This window comes from Rhinopithecus roxellana, chromosome 6, assembly GCF_007565055.1.
Source record: "Rhinopithecus roxellana isolate Shanxi Qingling chromosome 6, ASM756505v1, whole genome shotgun sequence".
Taxonomy (NCBI): domain Eukaryota; kingdom Metazoa; phylum Chordata; class Mammalia; order Primates; family Cercopithecidae; genus Rhinopithecus; species Rhinopithecus roxellana.
Window position 1 is genome coordinate 117861331 of NC_044554.1, and position 24233 is coordinate 117885563.

General features: G+C 36.9%; 1 protein-coding gene across 1 annotated transcript in view; it reads right to left on the reverse strand.

The window, feature by feature from the left end:
* Positions 1-483: 483 nt before the first annotated feature.
* The window catches only part of STEAP4 (STEAP4 metalloreductase), a 30905-nt gene continuing 7155 nt past the window's right edge, over positions 484-24233 (reverse strand). The window contains exons 2-5 of the mRNA XM_010358784.2: positions 7959-8416; positions 6781-7308; positions 5068-5232; positions 484-3773 (exon numbers count right to left, since the gene is read on the reverse strand). Of these exons, the coding sequence (XP_010357086.1) occupies positions 3543-3773; positions 5068-5232; positions 6781-7308; positions 7959-8414 (1380 nt within the window). The 5' untranslated portion in view covers positions 8415-8416 and the 3' untranslated portion in view covers positions 484-3542. The remainder of the gene's footprint in view (positions 3774-5067; positions 5233-6780; positions 7309-7958; positions 8417-24233) is intronic.

The following is a 24233-nucleotide window of genomic DNA, read 5'->3' on the forward strand; positions in this document are numbered from 1 at the left end:
CTATTTTTGAAAGCAGGATAACACCCATCAGGGCTGCAGCAGTCCAGTTGTGCAAGGCATTTAATGCCCAGTCACACAGTCTGAATCCAACCTGAAGTCGGCTTGTCAAGCCATTAGCCTTACCCCTGTGGCGTCTGCCTAGAGAAGGAAAGCCTTTTTTACCTCCTAATTCTCACAAAAGTCCAGCGTGGGATGGTGCAGTCCTCCCCATTTAGCCATCTGATGCTCTCCCCTCTCTAAGGATAATACTGAAGCACACGCAGGATACTGGACTGTGCCACCCCACTGAGCTCCAGCTTACATTGCAAGAAGCTGCAAATCTGTTAATGCGCTTTCAAACCCATGCACTGCCTTCTCTTTTCCTTATCCCTGAAGGGAAGTGTTTCTAGTCTTAGATGCTGGAACTACTGTGATTCAAAACCTTTTAGTAACTTTCTTTGGAATGTTGATGAGTTAAAACCAGAATTAAACAAAACTAGAAAATACTTTTAAAGTAACATTTAATGAATACACATTTACAAAAGTCATCATCCCTTAACATGGGGAAAGTGCACAAAAATAATATGAAAGTACAAAAATTTTTCTAGAATACAGGAAACATATCAGCAGTAAAGAAGTTTAGTTTAACTTTTGTTTTAATGTAAAATAGTTTGGATCTGTTAAAAGGAATACTGTTCACCCAAAGCACCTATTTTCATCTGTTGTAAACTCATTTTTTCTACCTTAAGTAAACTGGAGGAGTCAGCTGTGTTAATATGGTCAAATTAATCTCATGGTTTTGGGAGAAGGGAGGTTGTGGGAAGGACAGAAGGAGAACTTGGGCTTTCTTTGGTCAGCTGGTGGGGCTTGGAGCTCTTGTGGTTGGGGCCAAAGTTCAGGTTAGGCAATGCAGCTGTTATGCCAAAACCACCAGAGTGCTCTTTAGCTTCAGGCTTCATGGATTGCTTTTAAGTACTCAGGTAGAGCATTTTTACTAGGCTATAAAAGTAGAGTTCATTTTTTTCTATAGGTCAGCATTTTACCTATAAATGGCATTTTCTATTTTCGGTGATGGACTGTGAGCCAGGATAAACACATTACTCCTTTCTTTAACAAAAAAGAGCATGGTTAACTCCAAAGGCTTCTCTAGACCAACCTGAGTGATACTTAAACTTTAATCAACCAATGCTCAAGTCAAAGAGCAGTATCCAGCCCCAGCACACCTGACTGTTCTGCATAACATAGATGAGTAGTGACATTTTCCCTGTCTTTTCCACTGATACTGTAGGTTCAGCACCATATAACATGACTCTACTCAATGTCTTCCAGCTTTTTGTATTCTTGCTTGGGTTTATCAAAGATAAGTTGAAGGAGCATGTGTTCTGTGTACCTTTGCAACTAGTTATAAATAAACACAAATTGAAATAAAAAAGACTATCTACAATAGTGTAATAAAAGCAACACCCTCATCCAATGGTAATGAAATTGATAAGGTCACTTTAGAAATGAATTGGCAATATATAGCAAATGCTAGTAAAAGTTGTTTAATTCTATACTCCCAATTCTTGGCAGGTATTCTGAGGAAATAATTAAAAATATGGAAAAACATTATTAGTGCAAAGATACCTGAAATGTTATTTGTTTTAGTAAAAAAATGGATATAGTCTACATGTTTAATAAGGAAAGAGGTTTGAAAAATGCCTATTTGATGTGATATTATGCAGCCATTAAGAAAATATATCACATAAGGCCAGACTAATGCCTGTAATCCCAGTGCTTTGTGAGGCAGAGGCAGGCAGATCACTTGAGGCCAGCAGTTTAAGACCAGCCTGACCAATGTGGTGAAACCCTGTCTGTACTAAAAGTACAAAAATTAGCTAGGCATAGTGGCATATGCCTGTAGTCCCAGCTACTCGGGAGGCTGATGCACAAGAATCGCTTGAACCTGGGAGGAGGTTGCAGTGAGCTGAGATTGTGCCATCGCACTCCAGCCTGAGCAACAGAGCAAGATTGTCTCAAAAAAATAAAAAATAATAAAAAAAGGAAAACAAAGCCTCTAGAAAAACAAAGCCTTTAAAAAAAGGATGTAAAATTGAATATATAAGGTAGACAGAATTATTTTCAAAAAGTTTTATAGAAAAATATCCTGGATTGTTGATGTTGTTTTAATATATTTTAATCATTTTTGTATAATGTCATGTATAATATGTTATAATGAAAGTAAAAAAAAAAAGGTCTTAGTAGAGCAGGCAGAAAAATGCCAAACTCAGTGCCTATTGGTTATTTTGGTACGTGGGAAGATCAAGCATAAGGCTCCTTTTAGCTCCATGCTTGAGCTAGGAAAGTTAATCCCCCTGCAGGTCACCTTGGAAAGGGTACTATCAGCACAGAAAAACAGTGAGAACCATCCTAAATTTCAGCAAGGATTTGAGAAAGATCCAAATTTCACATAATGACAAATCTTCACACCTCTCTGCCCTATGACTTTCTGTAATTTTCGATCATCTATGCATTGTTCAAATTTATACCTGCAGATTATTTATTTAATTTTACTGCTTATAATTATAATAGACTAAGACAGATATAGAAGCTACTTATTTATACTAGAAATTAATAGATGACAAATACTGAACAATAATTGGAATATAAAATTTACAAAGCATATTGTAATATCTAAATAATGCTAAACCTAATATAGTGCAACTTTACAATGTTTATTTAGCTTGCTGTCTAAAATTCTGGTTTATTTGAACTTTTTGATCCAGAACTTTTATCAACCCTTCTTTGCTTATGCACAATGCAAGTGAAATCCAGTAGATATCCCTCAATTTTTATTCAATCTTTCCTATGCCTATTCTTTGTAGAGGAAGAATTACATGCCAACTCTATAGATTTGCATGTATCCAAGACATGGTTACTTTTAATCAATTGTAAATTTTTCTTGTGTTATAAAAATAGTTCCCCTCAGTAAATATCTGTATTGAGAAAAGCAAAGTCAAGGTGTCATTTCACTAGAATTCATCATGGTAATATTTATGTTTGCCTTTACTTCCAAAAAACAACAAAAAAACTCATTCCCTTTTCACATTTCATGTGACCCACTTCTTGAGATATACCTAATAAAGCCTTTATCAGTGGTCACCATTGTGCTGTTTTTCCTTTCACTTAACTCAGCCCTTGAGCCAGAGAAGGAAGTTGCACATACTTCTACTGGATTTTGCAAGATAGTAGGTCATGCATGTTGCCCATAGTAAGGAAATTCTTTAGTGTAAAACCACAAAGCTAATTTCAATCTCAGCCCCATGGCCTCCGGGAAAATAAGAGGCAGGGATCTGCACTGATTCTTCACTAACCTGAGATAAAATGGTGTTCTCTTCCAGTATGTCAATTTCTCAAAGACAGGCAATGTTTCCTTCAGTCACATTTCCTTCAGTCACAGGAAAGAAAAAAGCTTTCCTAACTGTACCTGTCATTCTTCTTTAAACATTCAACACTATAGTTCAGAACTCCAGGTAAATTGAACTTTGTTTTAAATATCTGATTTTTCCATTCAATGCTGATTTCTAGTGTTTTGAGTTCCTTTCCCAGCCCTGGCGGATCCTTGTAAGGGTGTTGTCTACACATGGCATGATTAGGACAAACTTGATCACCAGCATGGTGCAAGGAATGATGAGCCCTAACACATAGGCTGCAGGAAGATACCATCTGAGATTTGAAGGGCTGAGGAATTTCTTTCCACCGTACACCAGGGTGTGGGCTGTACACAAGATCAGGGTCAAATAACCCAGTTTGGACTATAAACAAGAAACAAAAATATGTAAGTTAACATTATTTACATCTTAAAGTGAAACACTCTAAGCCAGTGATGGATATTTGTCAACAATCACAAACATTTGAGACCTATAATGTTTAGGACACTTTGTTAAGTATTGAAAAAAAGCACTAACCCTTCTTCAGGATGATAAATACTTCATTTAAAACAAGGTCATTGCTTACAAATGACATAGTAGCTTTACCTTAACCTAGCTGGATGGAAAAGTTTCCCAGGAGTAAACTCTTCCAAGTTAGAATAAATAATTAGCTTGCCTTGGTTCCCAAAGGTGAAACTCTTTTATTTATCATCTTTTCTAGAGGTCAGAAATGAATATGACACAGTATGACCTCAAGAAGCACCATCTTAGTATATGTTACTGACTAAAACCAGATCCTAGCTCATTTCTATCACAACAAAGAGCAATAGCCAATCTTACTTGTTTCAGCCTACATTTTAAAGCTTATTGTTTATTTCGATCTTAATACCTTGAACAAAAGTGTTACTGAGAACATGTTGACTGAATTTGGTCCCTGGGAGAAATTGCAAGACTTAAGATTCCAATAGTTCTAAAAATTTCTAACCTGATTTTAAAGACTAATGGTCTTTTCTATTATACTCATAATAAGCATGCATCGGAATCATCTTGAAGGCTCATTAAATTTCTGGGCCACATTTTCAGAGTTTCTGATTCAGTAGGCCTGGGCATGGCCTGGGGTTTTGTGTATCTGACAAGTTTCCAGGTGATGCAGATGCTGCTGGTCCTACTCAAAGTGCCATACTTTGAGGACCACTGGTCTACAAGAATGTGTAGTTACTAACTGCCTTTAAAGAGGGGTTGGTTGGTGGTTGACATGTGGAAGAAAACAATTTTTCCTCTTATAGGAGAGCATTAAGTCTTCGGGTATGATGACATCTATCAAATCTTGCTGTGAAAATTTTAAACTTCAACTCAACATCTGGTTTTCCATATCTATATGTCCATGTTGTAAGGTTAATTTTTAAATGGTGAAATTTTGTCTTGGGGTTTCTTTTCACCTTGTACCTAGTACATCTCCTCACATAAATCGTAATAGTTCTTGGTACTTTTCACCCTATAGTGTTAGCTGTAGATCTGGAGGCAGTCAGGAATCTTGGCAAGCATTAAGAAATCAAACCATTATGGATTCTGCCTTTTGTACCTTGGTTCAACATTTTCTAATTTGAATTTTTAAATGTGATTGCTAGGGAAGTGATGGAGCAAAATGAAAAGTCAGGAATGATCTTGAAGTTCTTACCTGGACAAATCGGAACTCTCTCCAGTTGACTGCATTGCTTACAGATGGCAAAGAAGTGATTCCCAAGAGTACAAACAGAAAAAATCCAAGTATTCCCAAAGCCACATATGAATCACTAAGCCAGGCTGAGGAGGTACTAAATGGATTCTCCTTCTTGAGTATTGCCTAAGAAAAATTATAAGCAATTATAAAACTACATTTTTACAAACTGCTCATACTTTGAAGGGGACTGAAAAATACCTCTGCATGAATTATTTGCTCAAAGCAAATTGTATGGCATTTCTTAAAAATTATTTTAAAATAACTTTAGTGAAAAATGCACTTAGAAATTACATTTTTTGGCCAAAAAAAAAGTAATTGGTTCTGTTTGGACTTGATTCTAGGAGTTGTGTAGAAAGTTTTGATTTTCCCTGTAAATTCTAAAAAGACAGTAAACACTCACTTAAACCTTCATTACCATCTGCATTTTGTTCCCCAAGCAAAACTTGATGTTCTCAAACAATTACATCAGAATTCTGTTTTTCTGCTTTACATGTGGATTACTCACACTCTCACAGCGGGTTCTTTCATGTTTGTTCTGTCATAATATAATACATCAGTCTTGCACCACAAGTTGAGAGGAATCAGACACTTGTAGTGTGACTCTTACCCAGGAAACTTACATATATTTGTTAGGAAAATAATGTAGAGAAACCCATAGAAGCAACATTAATGACTAATAATTTTTGAGACTGAAGTAAGATCTATCAAAACTAGCTATTTCTAAACTAGAACTGACTTATAGCCCTTCCTCTGGGAGTTTCTTAAAACTCCTTCAACTGATTCTCACTGAATCTTTTGATTATGCATAAGATAATATTTGATATTTGCTCAGGATTATTTGGTTTTCTAGTTATTGAGGCCAACTTCCCCCAAGTCAAACATTAAGGGAATTATAAGCACTCTTTTGTGAATTTGTTTGCTTTAGTGTGGCACACGTTTGGTTAGCCCACTTACTTATAAGATGGTTGGTTTTGACTTCCAAAAGGAAGTAACATGCATAAGAATAGAAGAAGCTTGAAAACACGTTAGTTAACATATGACTGCCAACCAAAGGGATTCAAGCAAGTGTCTTTAGGTTTCTTGAGCCATGAAATCTGTCGGTTTGCCAATATCTCTCTGAGCCCTGGGAATACAGATCTGGACCCAAGTGACCCTGGAAAGCAAACGTTTATTCTTTTTTTTTTTTTTTTTTTTTTGAGATGGAGTCTTGCTCTGTCACCCAGGCTGGAGTGCAGTGGCATGATCTCGGCTCACTGCAACCTCCACCTCCTGGGTTCAAGCGAGTCTCCTGCCTCAGCCTCCCGGGTAGCTGGGATTACAGGTGCCCGCCACCATGCCCAGCTAATTTTTTTATTTTTAGTAGAGATGGCGTTTCACCATGTTGGGGCCAGGATGGTCTTGATCTCTTGATCTCATGATTCACCTGCCTCAGCATCCCAAAGTGCTGGGATTACAGGCGTGAACCACCACATCCAGCAAACTTTTATTCTTAATAGTTGTATGAGATCTAAACTGGATTCATTTTAAAAAACTGACATGACATTTCTAATTCTAGTTACTTTAAAAAAGAAGATGCTTAGAAGAGTGACTTTCTATAATTATGAAATGAAATATGATATAGCAATAGTCTCTGATTTCAGGAGTAGAGGAAATACATAAGAAGATATTTACCTGGGTAACGGTTAGGTTTCCTGACCTCCATCGTACATAATATCGAATAGGAATCACAAGTGTGTAGAGGACATGAAGGAAGGCAAATCCCAGGGCCAGCAAGCCAAGCTGCTTTCGGCAAAGCATCCAGTGGTCCAGCCAGTCTGGGAATCGACGGTATTTTGTGCCTCGGTACAGTTGTAGAATGGCAGCAATAACACCAGGGAGGTAAACCAAAGCAAGCAGTGTAAGTGCTGTTATTGGAAAGACACGGTTTGGAATGGAAATAGCCATACGAAATGTATTATCTTTCTTTTCATAAACATAAGGGTAGATTACGTCTCTTATAACGCAATAGAAAAACAAGAAGATGCACAGAACAGCAGACAAATAGAAGGGGAACCTCCACATTGGAAACAGTTGCAGGGGGTACTTTTCAATTTCTTTTGCTGCCATGAGTGATCCTTGATCCATTGGAGTAAGTCCAAGATTACGAACAATATCCATCACTCTTTGCTTGGCTTTGCTGTCATTTCCACACACAAATACCTGGTTTAAAAACAATTAATTCTGTATTTACTCCTTTTCTTTATTTAATAATTATTTTGAAAGGCTACAACAGCACCATACAGAATGATGACATGTAACAGTGAACGGTTTTTAAAATAAGGACGTAGAATTAACGTATCTAACAAGATGCTTTAAACTTGTTTGTGGTGTCCTAGATAGGTAAGTACCATGGTTTTTAGTTGATGATGGTTTTAGGCACATCACACTTATTTAAGACCTGGTTCTCTGCATAATGAGTAGTTTGATCTTTCTTCTGTATTTGTGGTGCCGCATCACTTATGAATGCTTCTAATCTCAGTGCATAAATGGAACCAGTTTCATACAAGGTAATGGAAGTAGAAAAGGATATTCACCAAGTATTAGTTTCTAGCACTGAAAAGAAGCCTCCAGAGGCTGACACCATGGGGTTCCATCAAACTAAAATCTGAGGGTGCATACAGTGGGAGATGAATTGCAACAGTTGACCACCTTACTTGGTCAAGCTCAAGAAAATTATTCACAACACATATTAGCAAAATGTAATATTTAGTGGGTATTTGATCTTGGAATTATATTTTAGAATCTTTGAGGCAAGTGCACATTTAATGATTCATTTTTTAAAGATTGAGTGTAGATTTGTTTAATCTTACCTGCCGACTTGCATCCAGTGCTCCTGATTGGAGAGCCCAGGCTGAGATGGTGTTAAATGCTTTTACCACGTGGGCTCCTGGCACCAACTGAGCAAGGTACTCTGCATTAGATTCTGGATACTGATTGATTTTGAGGTTGTTGCTGATGTCTACCAATATTTTTCCATTGAGAACCTCAGTTAATTCTGTGAGAAAATCATAATGCTCTCTGTGGATTGCTATGATTATGATATCAGACTTCTTGGCTGCTTCTGAATAGCTCAAGACTTCTGCACCATTGGGCAGTAGGTTGTTCTTCTGGGGGTTTCGACTTCCAAAAACAATAGAATAACCACACTGGAGCATTTTCAATCCCAATGATCTTCCAAAATCACCAGTTCCAAAAATACATACAACCTCTTGCTTTTCTGAAGAATTCATAGTAAGAGGAAGTACATCTATACAAGTTTTCTCCATAACTGAAAAATAATAACACAAATGCCCAACAAAATATAAATGCTCTGTGCATGAAAAATTAAAGAGAGCTATATCCAGGAAGTATAGTAATTGACTTGTTCTAATCTAATTGTCTTAACTATATTTACCCCCAAATTTGGAAGGAGTGAAAATTGTCATATATATTCTCATATGTGTCTTATGTAACAGAATCACTGGTGAAAAGCTTTTGTTTGATAAAAGGATACAGGACAAAATCTGACCAAAAAATGCACCAATAAATTATAGATGAATTCACTTGTTTAGTGATACAAAAAAACCTAAATAAAACATTAGCCGACAGAATCCAGCAGCTTGTTAATAGAAGGTATATGTTGATCATATGGGGATTATTCTACAAATGTGAAGATCAGCTCTACAAGTTCAATTTTAGAAACTTCATTAATACAACTTAAAAGATTAAAATTTAATCTTATATTAAAAGATTTAAGGAAAAAGTCCATCATATCTGTGTATGTTAAAAAGGACATCTGTTAAAATTCAATATTTATTCTTGATTCACAGTGAAAGAGAAATACATAGATATTTCCTTAACATATAAAAGTTATTGATCTTAACCTAAAATTCAGCATTATGCCTAAAAACATGAGTAGAAACATTTCCAACAAAGTCAGGAACCAGACAAATATGTCTGCTATGACCACTTTAGTTATTGTTCTGGAAGTTCTAACTAACATAACTAGATCAGAGAAAGAAATCAGAGGTACGGAAATTCAAGAGGGATTCCAGATGATCAAACAAGGGAAAATCAACCAAAAAAGTATCATACATACAAAAACAATTCAACATCTAGTCTGGGAACTAGATTAAAATCAATATTCTTCATATATTAAAAAAGAAACTAGTAAGAAGATTTAATCCACGAAAGGATCCTACTTATAGCTGCAACAAAATAAAGACAATATGTAACAAGATAGCAAGGTATGTGCAACACCTATATGAAAAATATCTTAAATGCTCTTAAGAATCAGGAGAAGAGAAATTATATAAATGAAAATGTACAGCATGTTCTTGGATGGCAAGGCTCACAAGATGTCAGTTTTCCCTAATTTAATCTATAAATTCTGAAAAGTAGGTTAATAAATGGGATGCTAGTCATATTAAATATTAACACTTTTATAAAGCCAAAATAATTAAGTAATGTGGTACTATGAAAGAAATAGATAAAGTTCTGGACAGGAACGGTGGCTCATGCCTGTAATCCCAGCACTTTGGGAGGCCAAGGCAGGTGGATCACTTGAGGCCAGGAGTTTGAAACCAGCCTGGCCGACATAGTGAAATCCCATCTCTACTAAAAATACAAATATTAGCCAGGTGTGGTGACATGCGCCTGTAATCCCAGCTACTCAGGAGGTCACTGCACTCCAGCCTGGGCAACAGAGAGAGACTTTGTGTCCAAAAAAAAAAAAAAAAAAAAAGAAAAAAAAAAGAAAAAAGAAAGTAGACAAATTTTAATGAATGAGTTTAAAAAAATTCAGAAATGGACCCAAGCACATATGATAAATAGCATCTCAGGTCAATGAGAAAACAGATTATTTAATTGCTAATGTAATGACCCAACAGGTTCGCCTTGCCTGTTATCTAGACAGAGCTGATTTATTCAAATGAAAGAACATTTCAGCTCTTTAGGAGAGTCCCGAAATTTCCTTTATTTTAATGTCATAATCGCCAAGGTTATCAGAAACTTGCATTCAAGAGCACCTGTCAAAGTTTTATAGCTGATTATAAAACCATCTCCTAAAGAGGACCAAATCAAGATAACAATTGTCTGCAGATGACAGAAATGTTTTAGGGAAGCCACAGTCAAAGAAATTGACAAGGAAACTTGTTACCTCTGTGGCACACAAAAATTCAACGTAACAATTGTAGTTATTACTGATAACATATACTGAGGCATATTAGAATTATAGAAATCTTATACAATTTTATAACATACTAATAACATGTTTATATGACTATAACTCAAAGAAAGTTAAACACCCTTTTATATTTGACAATGTTTCTTGAACGATTTTAATACATTAAATAAGCCCAATATATCTTTTTGAACTTTAGGAGATGTAATTTTTTTTTTTTTAACTTAGAATTTGATCTTGGAAGGTTTGTCAAATATCAAAGGTTTAAAACACTGGATATCACAAAATAGAGTCCCATGTCACCATAAGTTATTCATTTACTCAAAATGACAGCTCAGGGCTGGGCATAGTGGTGCACACCTACAGTCCTAGCTACACTGAGACTGAGACATGAGAATTGCTTGAACTTGGGAGGTGGAGGTTGCAGTGAGCCGAGATCGCACCACTGCACCCCAGCCTGGGCGACAGAGCGAGAGTCTGTCCCCTGCCCCCAGAAAATTGCTGGCAGCAATTCCTTCAGAGCCCTCCATACATATAAACACACACACACACACACACACACACACACACACACACACACACAATGTAAGACGAACAGAAGGCCTTCAAGACACAGATTCCAGACCCAGTCTCAAACCAAGAGTAGTCCTCTAAACAAGTTCTTTATTCTCCGTCCAATTAGATACCCCCTAATGGAGCTACAGACAGACACTCTGTAATGGGGCTACAGTTACACATACCTTGTAATGGAGCTACAGGCAGATACCTTGTGATGGGGCTATAGATAGACACCCTGGGAGGTTACTAAGAGACAGCAGCACCTCCAGAGAGGCCAATAAATCAGGAGAAGGAAGGGGCTGTTGGTAGCTGACTGGAATACTCACCAAATCAGACACCTCGCGTTGAGGCTACAGCTATAGACACCCAGTGATGAAGCTACAGTTATGGGATATCTCCTTAGCATTATTTCTCCACTACAATTGAATCCATGCACATTGGGTCAGCAGCACACCACTGGCAGAGAGTGCCAGAGTCAGCCCCTAGTCCAAGAGATCTAGGTAGCCACTTGGGCTGGCCTCCAGATCCATCATCAGAGGTGGGCTACACAGTAGGTAACCACAAAGGCAATCGTGGTTGAGCCCCCAAATTTGTAACTGCCCAGTGGGTTCACCTTGCCTGCTGCCTAGACAGAGCCGATTTATCATGACAGGGGGATTGCAGTGGAGAAGGAGTAATCCAGGCAGAGCTGGCTGTACAGGAGATGCGAGTATTATTATTACACAAATCAGTTTCCTGGAGCATGAAGATCAGAGTTCTTAAATATAATTTAAATTAAAGTAGGAGCTCGGAAGTGGGGAGTGCTGATTGGTCACATTGGAGATGGACTCATAAAGGGGATCGCAGAACTGGTTGAGCCAGATTACCAATTTGGGTGATGTCAGCTGATCCATCCAGTGCAGGGTCTGCAAAATATCTGAAGCACTGATCTTAGGTTTTACAATAGTAATGCTATCCACAGGAGCAATTTGGGGAAGGTCAGACTCTTGCAGCCAGAGGCTGCCTGACCCCTAAAATGTAATAACTAATCATGTAGTTAATTTGTTAGTCCCACAAAGGCAGACTGGTCCCCAGGCAAGAAGTGGGTCTTTTTGGGAAAAGGGACATGATCAATTTTGTTTCAGAGTCAAACCATAAACTAAATTCCTTCCTAAGGTTAGTTCTTCCTACACCCAGGAATGAACAAGGACAGCTTAAAGGTTAGAAGCAAGATGGAGTCAGTTAGGTCTGATCTGTGTCACTGTCATAATTTCTTCAGTTATAATTTTTGCAAAGGTGGTTTCAATGTCGGGGCAACTCAACAGTTACCTGAAAGAAAAAAATAAATTTACACCTTATACTCCACCCCAAGGTAAATTCAAAATAAATGAAAGATTTATTTTTTAAAAAATGAAACTAGAACAGAACTAGAAGAAACCATGGAACATTCTTTCATAATCTTAGAGAAGAAGGTCCTTTTCCTACATCATTCAACCATTAACAAATAGTTGGACAAATGCGATTGCATAAAAATAAATAGCTTCTGCAGTGCAAAATGCACTAAGCAATGTCAGAATGAAGATAATCAACAAACTGGAAAAAGTATTTTCAACTCATATAAATCAATGAGAAAAAAACAATTGCCCATTAGAAAATTGGGCAAAGTATATGAGCTGATAGTTTGTCCTAAGGAAATATATAAAAGACTTTTAAACACAGTAAAAGATTCTTAATATTACCCAAAACTAAAAAAAAAATGCATGTTAAAACTAAACTGAAATACTGTTATGAATCGTGTGACTGTAAAATTTAAATAAAAAACCAGTTTCTATGATCTGCAATAATCTAGGTTGCTTTCTATACTTTTGAAGGATATTTTTTCTTCAGTGTTGAGTTTTTCTCAAAAATCTTTCTTTCCCAATATTTAGTTTAAGCTTTCAGTTGATCTTTTATTTTTTTGGTGCATGCATGTGCATATGTGTGTGTGTGTGTGTGTGTGTGTGTCTATTGTTCGATGATGTATCTTCAGTGCTCAGAAAAGGACTAACTACCACAGTCTAGGAATGTACAAATATTCGTTGAACAACATTAAAAGGGTAGGATGAAGGGGCTGGAAGTGGAAAAGTTTACTCTGTGTCCCAGGCACAGTGTGAGATAAATAAAGAGGAAGATGCTGAATGATTAAAGAGTAACCAATGGAGAAGATGAGAAAGAAGGAAAGAAGTGGAAGAGATGTTGTAAGGACATTATTTCTTTCACCCAAATGGGTTGAAAGTAAAACTCTGTGAATTTGATGCAGAATTTTCAAAGCAGACATAATCACTACTCAATTCTCCTATGATGGATTTCATGCAGATTGCACAGCATATGTGGGGTTTGCACCTTTTTCCTGGCATTTCAGAAATTTGCGCTTTCCATTTTAACCTATCAAAAACACCTATATTCTTACCTGAGCTTATCTGAAGTTGCATGCCTCTACCACAAGCAGAGCATTTAGGTTTTTGTAGGGAGGTAGAAGTTATGGGAGAAAGACAGGACATTCCTGTACTCCCACAGAAACTCTGAATAATCTAATTAAATACAACATCTGAATCATTTTATAAACGAACTGGTGCCTGGTATCCTGAATGGGTGTCATCAAAGGTCATGACCACATGTGGGAAAGTACCTGTAGATGATCAGGGACCTTTGTATAAAAGTGCAGCTGTGCCTTTGAAAATTTCTTACTAGCACCTGCACATGCAGACTAGTTTAGCCATTTACCTTCTATTGGTTGGTTGCCAATCAGTTAACACCTAGTTTTATAAATCAAACCTTCAAACTGCTGAACAATGCCTTCATTATTCTACTGTAGAACTGGTTTGTGTCACAAAAGAATGTCTGACTGCCTATCCCCTCACTTAAAAAAATTATTTTATCCTAATATTTTTATTCTGTCTTTCATACTGGATGAACATTTGCAAGCAAAATGTAGATTTGATGCAGTTGCCAGTATCCTGTAATGAGATGGATTTTGTCACTTGAAATATTCTCATTTGGATTATCTTAATCATTGCAAAGAGAGAGTGATTCCAGACTATTTTGACTGTTTGGTCACCATATTCATTTATTCTAATCTTTCATGAAGTTTTTTAATGAAGATATTGACTACATGGCCCTATTTTTTGCTTCGCCTCTTACCAGCAATGTCACCTTGAGCAAGTTACTCAAACTCTTTGTGTCTCAGTTTCATCATCTGTAAACTGAGGGATTGCTAGTACCTACTTCAGAGATACTGTGAGTGAAGAGAGCAAAAATCAGCTAATGACCACGAACAGGTACTGGAGACAAAATCTCCATATCTGAGGAATTTAGAAGTATCATGAAGGGAGCAAAGACCGCCTGGTGACCATCAAATAGGCCATCAGAGGCAAAACTCCATAGCGAGGGAATTTAGAAGTAATTAAAGTTCTTTAGTATCTAAATAGGCACCTGGTTGCAGGCCTCTTTCAAAAAAATTTCTAAGTAACGAAAATTTCTATACATCTCCAGAACGCTATGCTGAAACTCACTGTGCAACCCTTGCTGACAGTAAGGCACCAAAATGACTATAAATGTCATCATTTATCATGACCTATCTGGCTAATATGGTCCAAATTACCCTCAAGCTTCTGTCTTAAGGTTCATAAATGCTCCTAAGGAGAATCCCCCCTGGTCTGCTCAGTTCTATCTTGCTAAGGCACCCTGCTGCGCTCTTCTGCAGTGTTCTTTCTTTCTACTAAACTTTCCTTTTCCAAAACTATACTGTTGTCATTAAATTCTTCTTACCAACCCACAAGTTGACCACTTTCAGATGCTAGGGCTCTCACACCTTGCCCAGCAGTGAAAATTAGATGAATTCCTGTATCTCAAAGCAGTTCTTGAGACCTAATAAGTGCTTAAGAAAATGACTATTTTAAATAGATTGGCAATCTATTAGTTACTGAATAAAGTATCTAATTAACATAGCCTTTATATAAACTTTACAAATTAAGGGTTAATTATGCTTATATAACTGTGATTTTTATAAATATATAAAAATATTTGAACTAGAGTGCAGTGATTCTTAAGAATCTCCTACTCGTCCCGCTTATTTCTTATAAATAAAACTCTATATAAAATGACTTTTGAGGATCACTTGAGGTCAGGAGTTCGAGACCAGCCTGGCCAACATGGTGACACCCTGCCTCTACTAAAAATACAAAAAAATTTAGCCGGGCATAGTGGAACACACTTGTAATTCCACTATTGGAGAGACTGAAGGGGAAAGATTGCTTGAACCTGAGAGGTGGAGGTTTTAGTGGGCCGAGATTGCATCGCTGCACTCCAGCCTGGGCAACACAGCGAGACTCCATCTCAAAAAGAAAAAAGAAAAAAGAAAAGGAAAGAAATAGATATATGTATGCATACTCTCAACCACAAGGGAGATCAAGTTGAGGGTGTATTTTGCATTAAGTACTATATAAAAGATGCTGCTACACCCATTTCAGGCATCTTGAAACTCAAAATCTGTGTGTAAATATGCATTCATGGAGGTTCCTTGTTCAAAGACTTAAAAAAAGTTTTCTAGTCCTACTTTACTCTTATATCTAGGATAGAAATAATAAAGAAAACAATAAAAAAAGATAGTAAACAGAAAGAAGAGTTATTAAGGGAAAGGTGGGTTAAAATAGTTAAAACATAACATAGGAGTTTCCTCTCCTTACTTTAGTCTCATGGGCTCTCCACAAACCTCAGTTATGTAACAGGAAATACAACAGAAATATTTCTGAGTTTGGAAAATCCGCAGGACTGGTTTTGCCTCTTATGGAATCATCTCCCAGAGATGATAGCCAAGATGGGTAAAGTGATCTCACAAGGGTGTTTACATAGACTAGGAATTAGCAATCAGTGACGCAGATATGAAGGTGGCAAAGATGACAACGAAGCCATGGTAGAAGCTGACTTTGAGAAACTGTGTGTGTGTGTTGTGTGTATGTGTGTGTGTGTATGTGAGTGTGTGTGTCATATGAGGGACCAGGTGTGGGTCAGGAGGAGTCCTGTTTATCATCTCTCTCTTTGCAGATCCCACCCCACAGGCCTTGGAAACCTGAGGCAGTATTCTTCTGGGATGTTTCCAACTAGGCTTCCCATGAGGATGTTAGGGCCAGCCTGGCTGGTGAATTTTACTTCTCTCACCTCTCAGAAGTAAGAGGTCTGAGAGGCTCAGGCCTCGTCCAGCTTTTGAGGATGCCAGCATAGTAGAAACATAAAAAGGTCCAAAGAGAATTACAAAAAATAACCTATTTTAAGTTCTTATACTTAAGTCAATGCTTACTAAAAAAATAAATCAATCAAACTTTTGTTTGAAATAATTATAGATTCCAAGGAAGTTGTAAAGATAGTACAGGAGGTCCCTGTGCATCTTTCACCCAGTTTCCTCCAGGTTTATGTCACTAGAGTACAATATCCAAACCAGAACACTGACATTGGAGCCATATGCATGTATATTTCCAGGTCATTTTATCTGGTGTGTATGCTCACGTACCCATCACTTCAATGAGGTTACAGACTAGACCATCCCTCATGCTGCCCTCCTTACTATCAACTGAACCCCTGGAGGTCATTAATCTGTTTGTTAACACTACAATTTGGTCATTTTGAGAATGAATAAAATCACACTGTAATATAAGCCTTTTGAGACTGGCATTTTTTCACTCAGTATAACATCCTTAAGATCCATCAATTATTTTTCCTTTTATTGCTGAGTGGTATTCCACAGTATAGATATACTACAGTTTAACTCTTCATCTAAGGTAGGACATTTTGGTTGTTTCCAGTTTTGGCTATTACAAATAAAGCTTCTATGAGTATTCACGTACAGGTTTTTGTATGAAAATAAGTTTTCGTTTCTCTGCGATAAAGACCCCGGGATACAAATTCTGGGTCATATGGTGTTTGTTTAGCATTATACAACTTGGCTATACTGACTTCGAATGTGAACTAATTTACTTCTAACCAGGTATTTATGAGTCATGATTTTTTATTTTAGCCATTCTGGTATCTCATTGTGGTTTTAATTTGCGTTTGTCTAATGGTTAATCATGTTGCGTATATTTTAATGTGTTTATTTGCTCTCCATGTGTCCTCTTTGGTGAGATGTCTCTTCATCTATTTTGCTTATTTGCTAATTGAACTGTTTGGGTTTATTTACTGTTGAGTTTGACAATCTTTATATATTCTACATATGAATCTCTTGTTAGATATGTGATTTGCAAGCATTTTCTGCCAGTCTATAGCTTGTTTTTTTCATGTCTTAACACATTCAAAGTCATAAAACAAACATTTTTTAATTTGATTATGTCCAATTTATTTATTTATTTTTCTTTTATGGGTTGCGCTTTCAGTATCTTACCCAAAAACTCTTCACAAAACCCTAGTCCTGAATGTTTTCTTCTAAAAGTTTTACTTGTAAGTCTATGATCCATTTTAAGTAATTTTCATACAAAGTGTGAGGTTTAGGACAAGTTTTATTTTTTGACCTATGAATACATAACTACTCTCCTACCATTTGTTGAAAAAACTATCCTTATTTTTTGCTGAATTGCTTTCACATTTTTGTGAAACATCAGTTAAACATAGAGGTGTGGTTCTATTTCTACATTCTCTATTCTGTTCCATTGATCTATGTGTCTATCCCTCTGCCAATACCACATAATGTTGATGGCTGTAGCTTTATAATAAGTCTTAAAATTGGGTACAGTGATTCTTCCCACTATGTTCTTTTTCAAAACTATTATAGCTACTCTAGTTCCTTTTAATTCCTATACATTTTAGAATAAACTTGTCATAAATTTTTAAAAGTGTACTTTAAATGCTTAAATTAAAAAAAAAAAAATGCTTAAAAATATTCCAAAACTTCAATGCAAATTAGTTCATGTTTTAGGAGAAAAATATAGATGACTGTGCTAAAAAATTAATTCATACAAAAGCATAATAGCAATGTGTAGGTACAGGTTAAACATCCCTAACCCAAAAATATAAACTCAGAAATGCTCCAAAATCCAAACTTTCAGACATGGTACCACCATTGGAAAATTTCACACCTGACTTTATGTGACTGGTTGCAGTCAAAAGCAGTCAAAACTCTGTTTTATGCATAAGCCTATTAAACAGTTTGTATAAAATTACATTTAGGCTATGTGTATAAGGTGTATATGAAACACAAATTTTATGTTTAGACTTGGGTCTCATTCTCAAGATATCTCATTATGTATATGCAAGTATCTTAAAATGCAAAAAAAAAAAAAAAAAAGAAAAAAATGAAATCCAAAACATTTCTGGTCCCAAGCATTTCAGTTGTGGGATACTCAACCTGTACATAATAAATGGGCACAAATTTAAAGTTATATGATGGACTATATGCATAGATCTCATTTAAATAATAAATAAAAATCAATTTTGAAGGTCTTTGTGTGTAAGCAGCCTGGGACCAAATGGTCCCTTCGTCCCTCCCATTCCCTGGAATAGATCCTGTTTCTCGTTTCTTTTAGTGATAAGAACGAAGTCAGCAACCTAACCATATCTCTTCTAAATGGTGGTACTTTCTTGTCTTACACTTGGAAAATGGGCCAATTGTTTCCCCCTGAAATTTCATAAAGATAAAAATATATACATACCTATGCATATAATGCCATTTGTAGACAAAGAAAAGGCAAGAAAATCTTCCCCTTTCTTTGGTACAGATAGGCCTGGAAGGGAAAATTAGCCTCCATGAATCCCTCTTATTTCTTTTATTTTTAAAAAACACACAAAGTATACAAATGAAGGTAGATTTCTTTATGTAAAGACTCAACCATTGTTTATGCACATCATTAGGAGTCTAACTTGTTTCTTAGCTCACCTAATTTTGCAAAAATATACAAATTTTAAATGCAAAAAGTTTTATATGAAAAATTTGGGCCAGGCGCGGTGGCTCACGCCTGTAATCCCAGCACTTTGGGAGGCCGAGGCGGGCGGATCACAAGGTCAGGAGATCGAGACCACGGTGAAACCCCGTTTCTACTAAAAATACAAAAAATTAGCCGGGCGCGGTGGCGGGCGCCTGTAGTCCCAGCTACTCAGGAGGCTGAGGCAGGAGAATGGCGTGAACCCGGGAGGCAAAGCTTGCAGTGAGCCGAGATCGCGCCACTGCACTCCAGCCCGGGCGACAGAGTGAGACTCCGTCTCAAAAAAAAAAGAAAAATTTGGAGGTAATCATTATAAAAACAACTGTAAAGACAACAGTCTTTCATCAGTTTCAATCATCACAACATAATTTTTAGTAACAGAAAATAGGCCGGGCGCGGTGGCTGAAGCCTGTAATCCCAGCACTTTGGGAGGCCGAGATGGGCGGATCACGAGGTCAGGAGATCGAGACCATCCTGGCTAACACGGTGAAACCCTGTCTCTACTAAAAAATACAAAAAACTAGCCGGGCGAGGTGGCGGGCGCCTGTAGTCCCAGCTACTCGGGAGGCTGAGGCAGGAGAATGGCGTAAACCCGGGAGGCAGAGCTTGCAGTGAGCTGAGATCCGGCCACTGCACTCCAGCCTGGGCGACAGAGCGAGACTCCGTCTCAAAAAAAAAAAAGAAAATAGTATGCTGGGATCCATCATTAGATAAGTTGGCATAGAAGAACCTATCTACAAAGCTTGGTTTGGAAGGGTTCAGAAAGAGAGAGGACATGGTAGTGGTACAGACAGACAGATGTTTTCTTAGCACCCTTTCCTGTCTTTAATCATTGAAACAACTTCTTAGTTGCTTATGAAAATACAAATACCTCTGCAAAGGGCTACACTAAGGCTTATGAAAATGCAAAGGGTTACACTAGAAACCAGTGGTTCTCAACCCTGGTGCATATGAGAATCAGGTAGAGAGCCTAATGACCCAGACTCTTGGAGAATCTGAATCAACTGGTCTAGGGTAGAGCCTGGGCATTTTTCTTAAGCTCCCACAGGTGATTCAAACGTACAGCCAAGCTTGAGAACCATTGCCTTAAAGCTTTTATCAGCTTTTATGTTAGCTTTCATTTAATGGCCTGCTACAGTTGTTCTACTTCCTGGTAACACATTAGAATCAGCTGGGGAGCTGTTAAAATGCTAGGAAACCACCTCCTGAGATTCTGAATCAATTGATCTGAGGTAGAGCCTAGGCATCTGTATTTTAAAAACCAAACTAAAACAAACTTAAGTGATTCTAAAGAGCATCCGTTTTGGAGAACCACTGGAGGTGGAAAAAGGTAAAGTTATCTTTTTCTTTTCCTTTTTATTTTGGAGAGGTGTGGTAGGGAGAGGAAAGATAAGAGGAAGAACAGGATGTTGAGGTTGTAAGGAGTTGCAGAAACTGCACCTTCCTTACAATTTTTTCCTCTAAGTCTTCTTTCGCTGAGAAGCTAGAATTCCTCTCTTTTTGAGAACCAGAGGCAAAATGAGTGCGTTTGAGTGTGCAGGCCTTGGAAAAGAGAGAGTTCAAGGTATGCCAGATTCAAGACTTGTCAAACTGTGGGTAAGGTTTGTTCCGTAACTCTCTCTAGGAAACCTTAAAGAGTTGTCTTCCAAGAGCCATGAAATCATAATTTGATCAGATCTACTTATACATCTACTCAGTACCCCTAGCAGCAACTATCACATAGTACAGCATAATGTGATAACATGTCATTAATCAGTTGGGTGAAACCATTAATAAAATCATTCTGCCTCTTTCTCTTTTTGAGAATTCAGCTTTGAATTCTGAAATAATCATTCATCCAAACATCTGAATTCTTCAGACGCTATCCCCTCTGGACACATACAACCACTAGTGTAGCACACAAATCAGAGATCTGGCTTGGCACCTTCCACAGTTGGAATGCAAATAACACCTTCAAACTGTATGAGATGTGACAGGATTTTTTATTTTAATTTAACGGCTGTAAATAGGAGGGTTTTTTTTAAAGTCCTTCCTTCTGTTTTATTATTCTTTCTGAATTTCATCCCAAAAGCCCTTGATGACTTGATGACATATTTGTAATGAGCCGAAACCCATCAATCAAAGGTTTCCTTTCATCACAAGGCAAAAGGGCAGGAGGGGGTTCTGCAACTATGTCAGTCTTGTTGTGATTCACAGCATTTGCTTTAATATATCCCAGGGATAATTAGAAAGCAAAAAGTATTAAAAAAATAAAAACCTTCCATGAACACACAAACGTATCCAATTATTCACTGAGCTATTTCTGTATTTAGTGAGATCAAGGCTCTCTAGGGATAACAAACATTCACATTCAAGTACATGTTCTTTTATTGGCAGGTATGTATTACTGTAGCAAAATAAGAAGACCTTGGTTTAAAAAGATCACTGATTACAGTTTATTTTTAAAAATGCCCATAATAAATGGCTTTTTCTAACATTTTTGGACAGTTCAATCTTTAAGCCATATATAAGTCATTTGAAAATATAAATGTATATTTTAAAATTTAGCTTTGTAGGTAGAAGTAGTGCTGTTTGCAAGGGCAATTTCTTCCTGGTGATATTTATGTATAAATTTCAAATTCTTTCTTTTAATATACACATTAACACATTCCTTCATCAAATATTTTTTGATCACTTATTGTGTAGCACATACTGTTCTATAGGTTGAGGGTAAAGAGGTGAAGAATACAGATCTCACATAGAGTTTGAAAATGTTATCTCCTTACAAAGTGCTAAGCCTGATCTCTGAATTTGTGTGCTTCAAAAACTGTGTGTGTGTATATTATTATAAGAAAGTTGGACAATGCACACATAAAAATAAGATGATTTCAGATGGTAATAAGTGTTCAGAAGAATTCTGAGTAGAGTGATGGAATAGAAAATGCTGGGAGGAGAGAGAGAGGGAGACTAGTTTTGAGAATTGTTTAGCATAAGTCTCTCCAAGGAGGTACCAGTCAAGTGAGGGTTGCCAGATTTAGCAAATAAAAATACATAATGCCAATTAAACTCAAATGTCAGATAAACAAGGAATACTTTTCTAGCATAAGTATATCCTCTGCAATATATGGGACATATTTGTACTAAAAACACAAATGTGTTTTAATATGAAATTCAAGTTTGAGTGGGCATGATGTATTTTATCTGGCAACCTTAAATCAAGCTGAGATCTGACAGGCAAGAAGGAGTTTGCAGGTGAGTTTTCCATGCAGAGGGGAAAGTGAGTGCATATGTATGAACTAACTGTGGTAGCAAAGGGCAACCCTTACAAAAATACAGATGCCCCTCAATTTGTGATGGAGTTACCTCCCAATAAACCCATAATAAGTTGAAAATATTGTAACAGAAATGCAATTTATACACCTAAACTGCCAACATTTTAGCTTGGCCAAATCTACCTTAAATATGTTCAGAATACTTAATTAGCCTACAGTTGGGCAAAGTCATCTAACATGAAGCCTATTTTATAAGAAAGTGTTGATTACCTCATGTAACTTATTGAATACTGTATTGAAAGTGAAAAACAGAACAGTTGTTTGGGTACTCAAAGTATGGCTTCTCCTGAGTGCATATTGCTTCTGTGCCATTGTCAAGTCAAAAAATCTTAAGTTGAACCATTAATTTACATAAGTTGGGGACAATCTGTACTCAATTTAAAATAGCCTAATTTGCAACTAGGTTAGTAAAGAAGCTATTACTGACATTTAAAAATAATTTCATAGCGGGGTCATATGAAATGAAAGATTATGAAATGCTTTTACATATTTGTAGCTCTTTTTAACTGAGTGAGAAATGGAGAATGTTGTCAGAGGAACAGGGTCCACTGGAAAGAAAGTTCAAGCTTGTGTATTAGTATCTCCTCTTAATTGAATATCAACCAGAACTAAGATAAACCATTCTGATATTAAAATATAATTTGATTGGAAATTTTAATTATAATTACATCAAAGTGGTTCTTGGAAACATACACACACACACACACACACACACACACACACACACACCTTTTACTCCAGGGGGAGAGGAACTTGAGTTAAAGAGAGTAAAAGCTTGCCCAAACTAATTTTCAGAACCTACATCTAATTTCTTAGACATGTGCACTTCTCATAAGTTCATATTGCTGCCCATTCTCTTATTATCACATCAGTTTAAGTAAAAATTACAGCAATCCTGTAGCATGATAAATCATCAACTTGTGATTTCCAAAATAAGTTCTAGTAACTACTTAAGTTACTAATGGCTATAGATTAATATAAATATATCATTTAAAGCTCTTTTTCTACATAAAGAAACTACTTCAGGTTGGTTGCTAAAAAACTGATTATTTCAATTGTTTTGTGAGAAAATGTTTTGTATCCCATAACAACTGAATTTGCTGATTAGTTTTTATGCTAGACCATAGAATGGCACCACGAAAACACAGTAATCTTTGTTTGTTTGTTTGTTTGTTTGTTTCTTTTTTTTTTTTTTTTTTTCTGAGACGGAGTCTTGCTCTGCCGCCCAGGCTGGAGTGCAGTGGCCGGATCTCAGCTCACTGCAAGCTCCGCCTCCCGGGTTTTACGCCATTCTCCTGCCTCAGCCTCCCGGCGCCCGCCTCGACGCCCGGCTAGTTTTTTGTATTTTTTAGTAGAGACGGGGTTTCACCGTATTAGCCAGGATGGTCTCGATCTCCTGACCTCGTGATCCGCCCGTCTCGGCCTCCCAAAGTGCTAGGATTACAGGCTTGAGCCACCGCGCCTGGCCAAAAACACAGTAATCTTAACTTGCACAGTTTCCTCAAGCCACAACAGCATAACTAAAGGCAATCTTTACATTAATGTTCTATGGACATATATCTTACATGAATTGCTAACAACTAGCTATGAACTATGTCATATGCGCAACTAAAGTGATTGTTAGTAATATTTTACTAACACTATAAATTATGAGGAAAGTGAGGTAATAGAGATCTATGTTAACTATTTTAATTGTATTTTAGGAGAAAATTATTTATCTTAAATGTAGGTTCTTTGTTGAAATTCTAGTTCAATTAAAAATCTCATTAATACATGTTGCCACATTTTGATCTCAGCAGTATCTGTCAAGATAAATTAAGATTGTTTTATAATTCTCTGGCCAAGAATTTCATCAGGTAGGTTCATTATCTGCTGTTCAAGCTGGTTAGTTTATCTGATTAAAGCCCAGGACTCATGACGACAAGGTCAGGGATTCAGTTGTGTCTCTGGGTTAATTTACCTTGACTTCCATTTACATTTTAAATCCTGAAGAAGTTCCTACAAATCTGTGGGTCACCAAAGTTTAGGCATCCAGTCAGACCAGGACCAGTGGATTGCCACTATCAGAAAAACAGCTCTATCTCATGGCTTTGATGGCATTTGGCTTGTACACACTACATAAGCATTTGC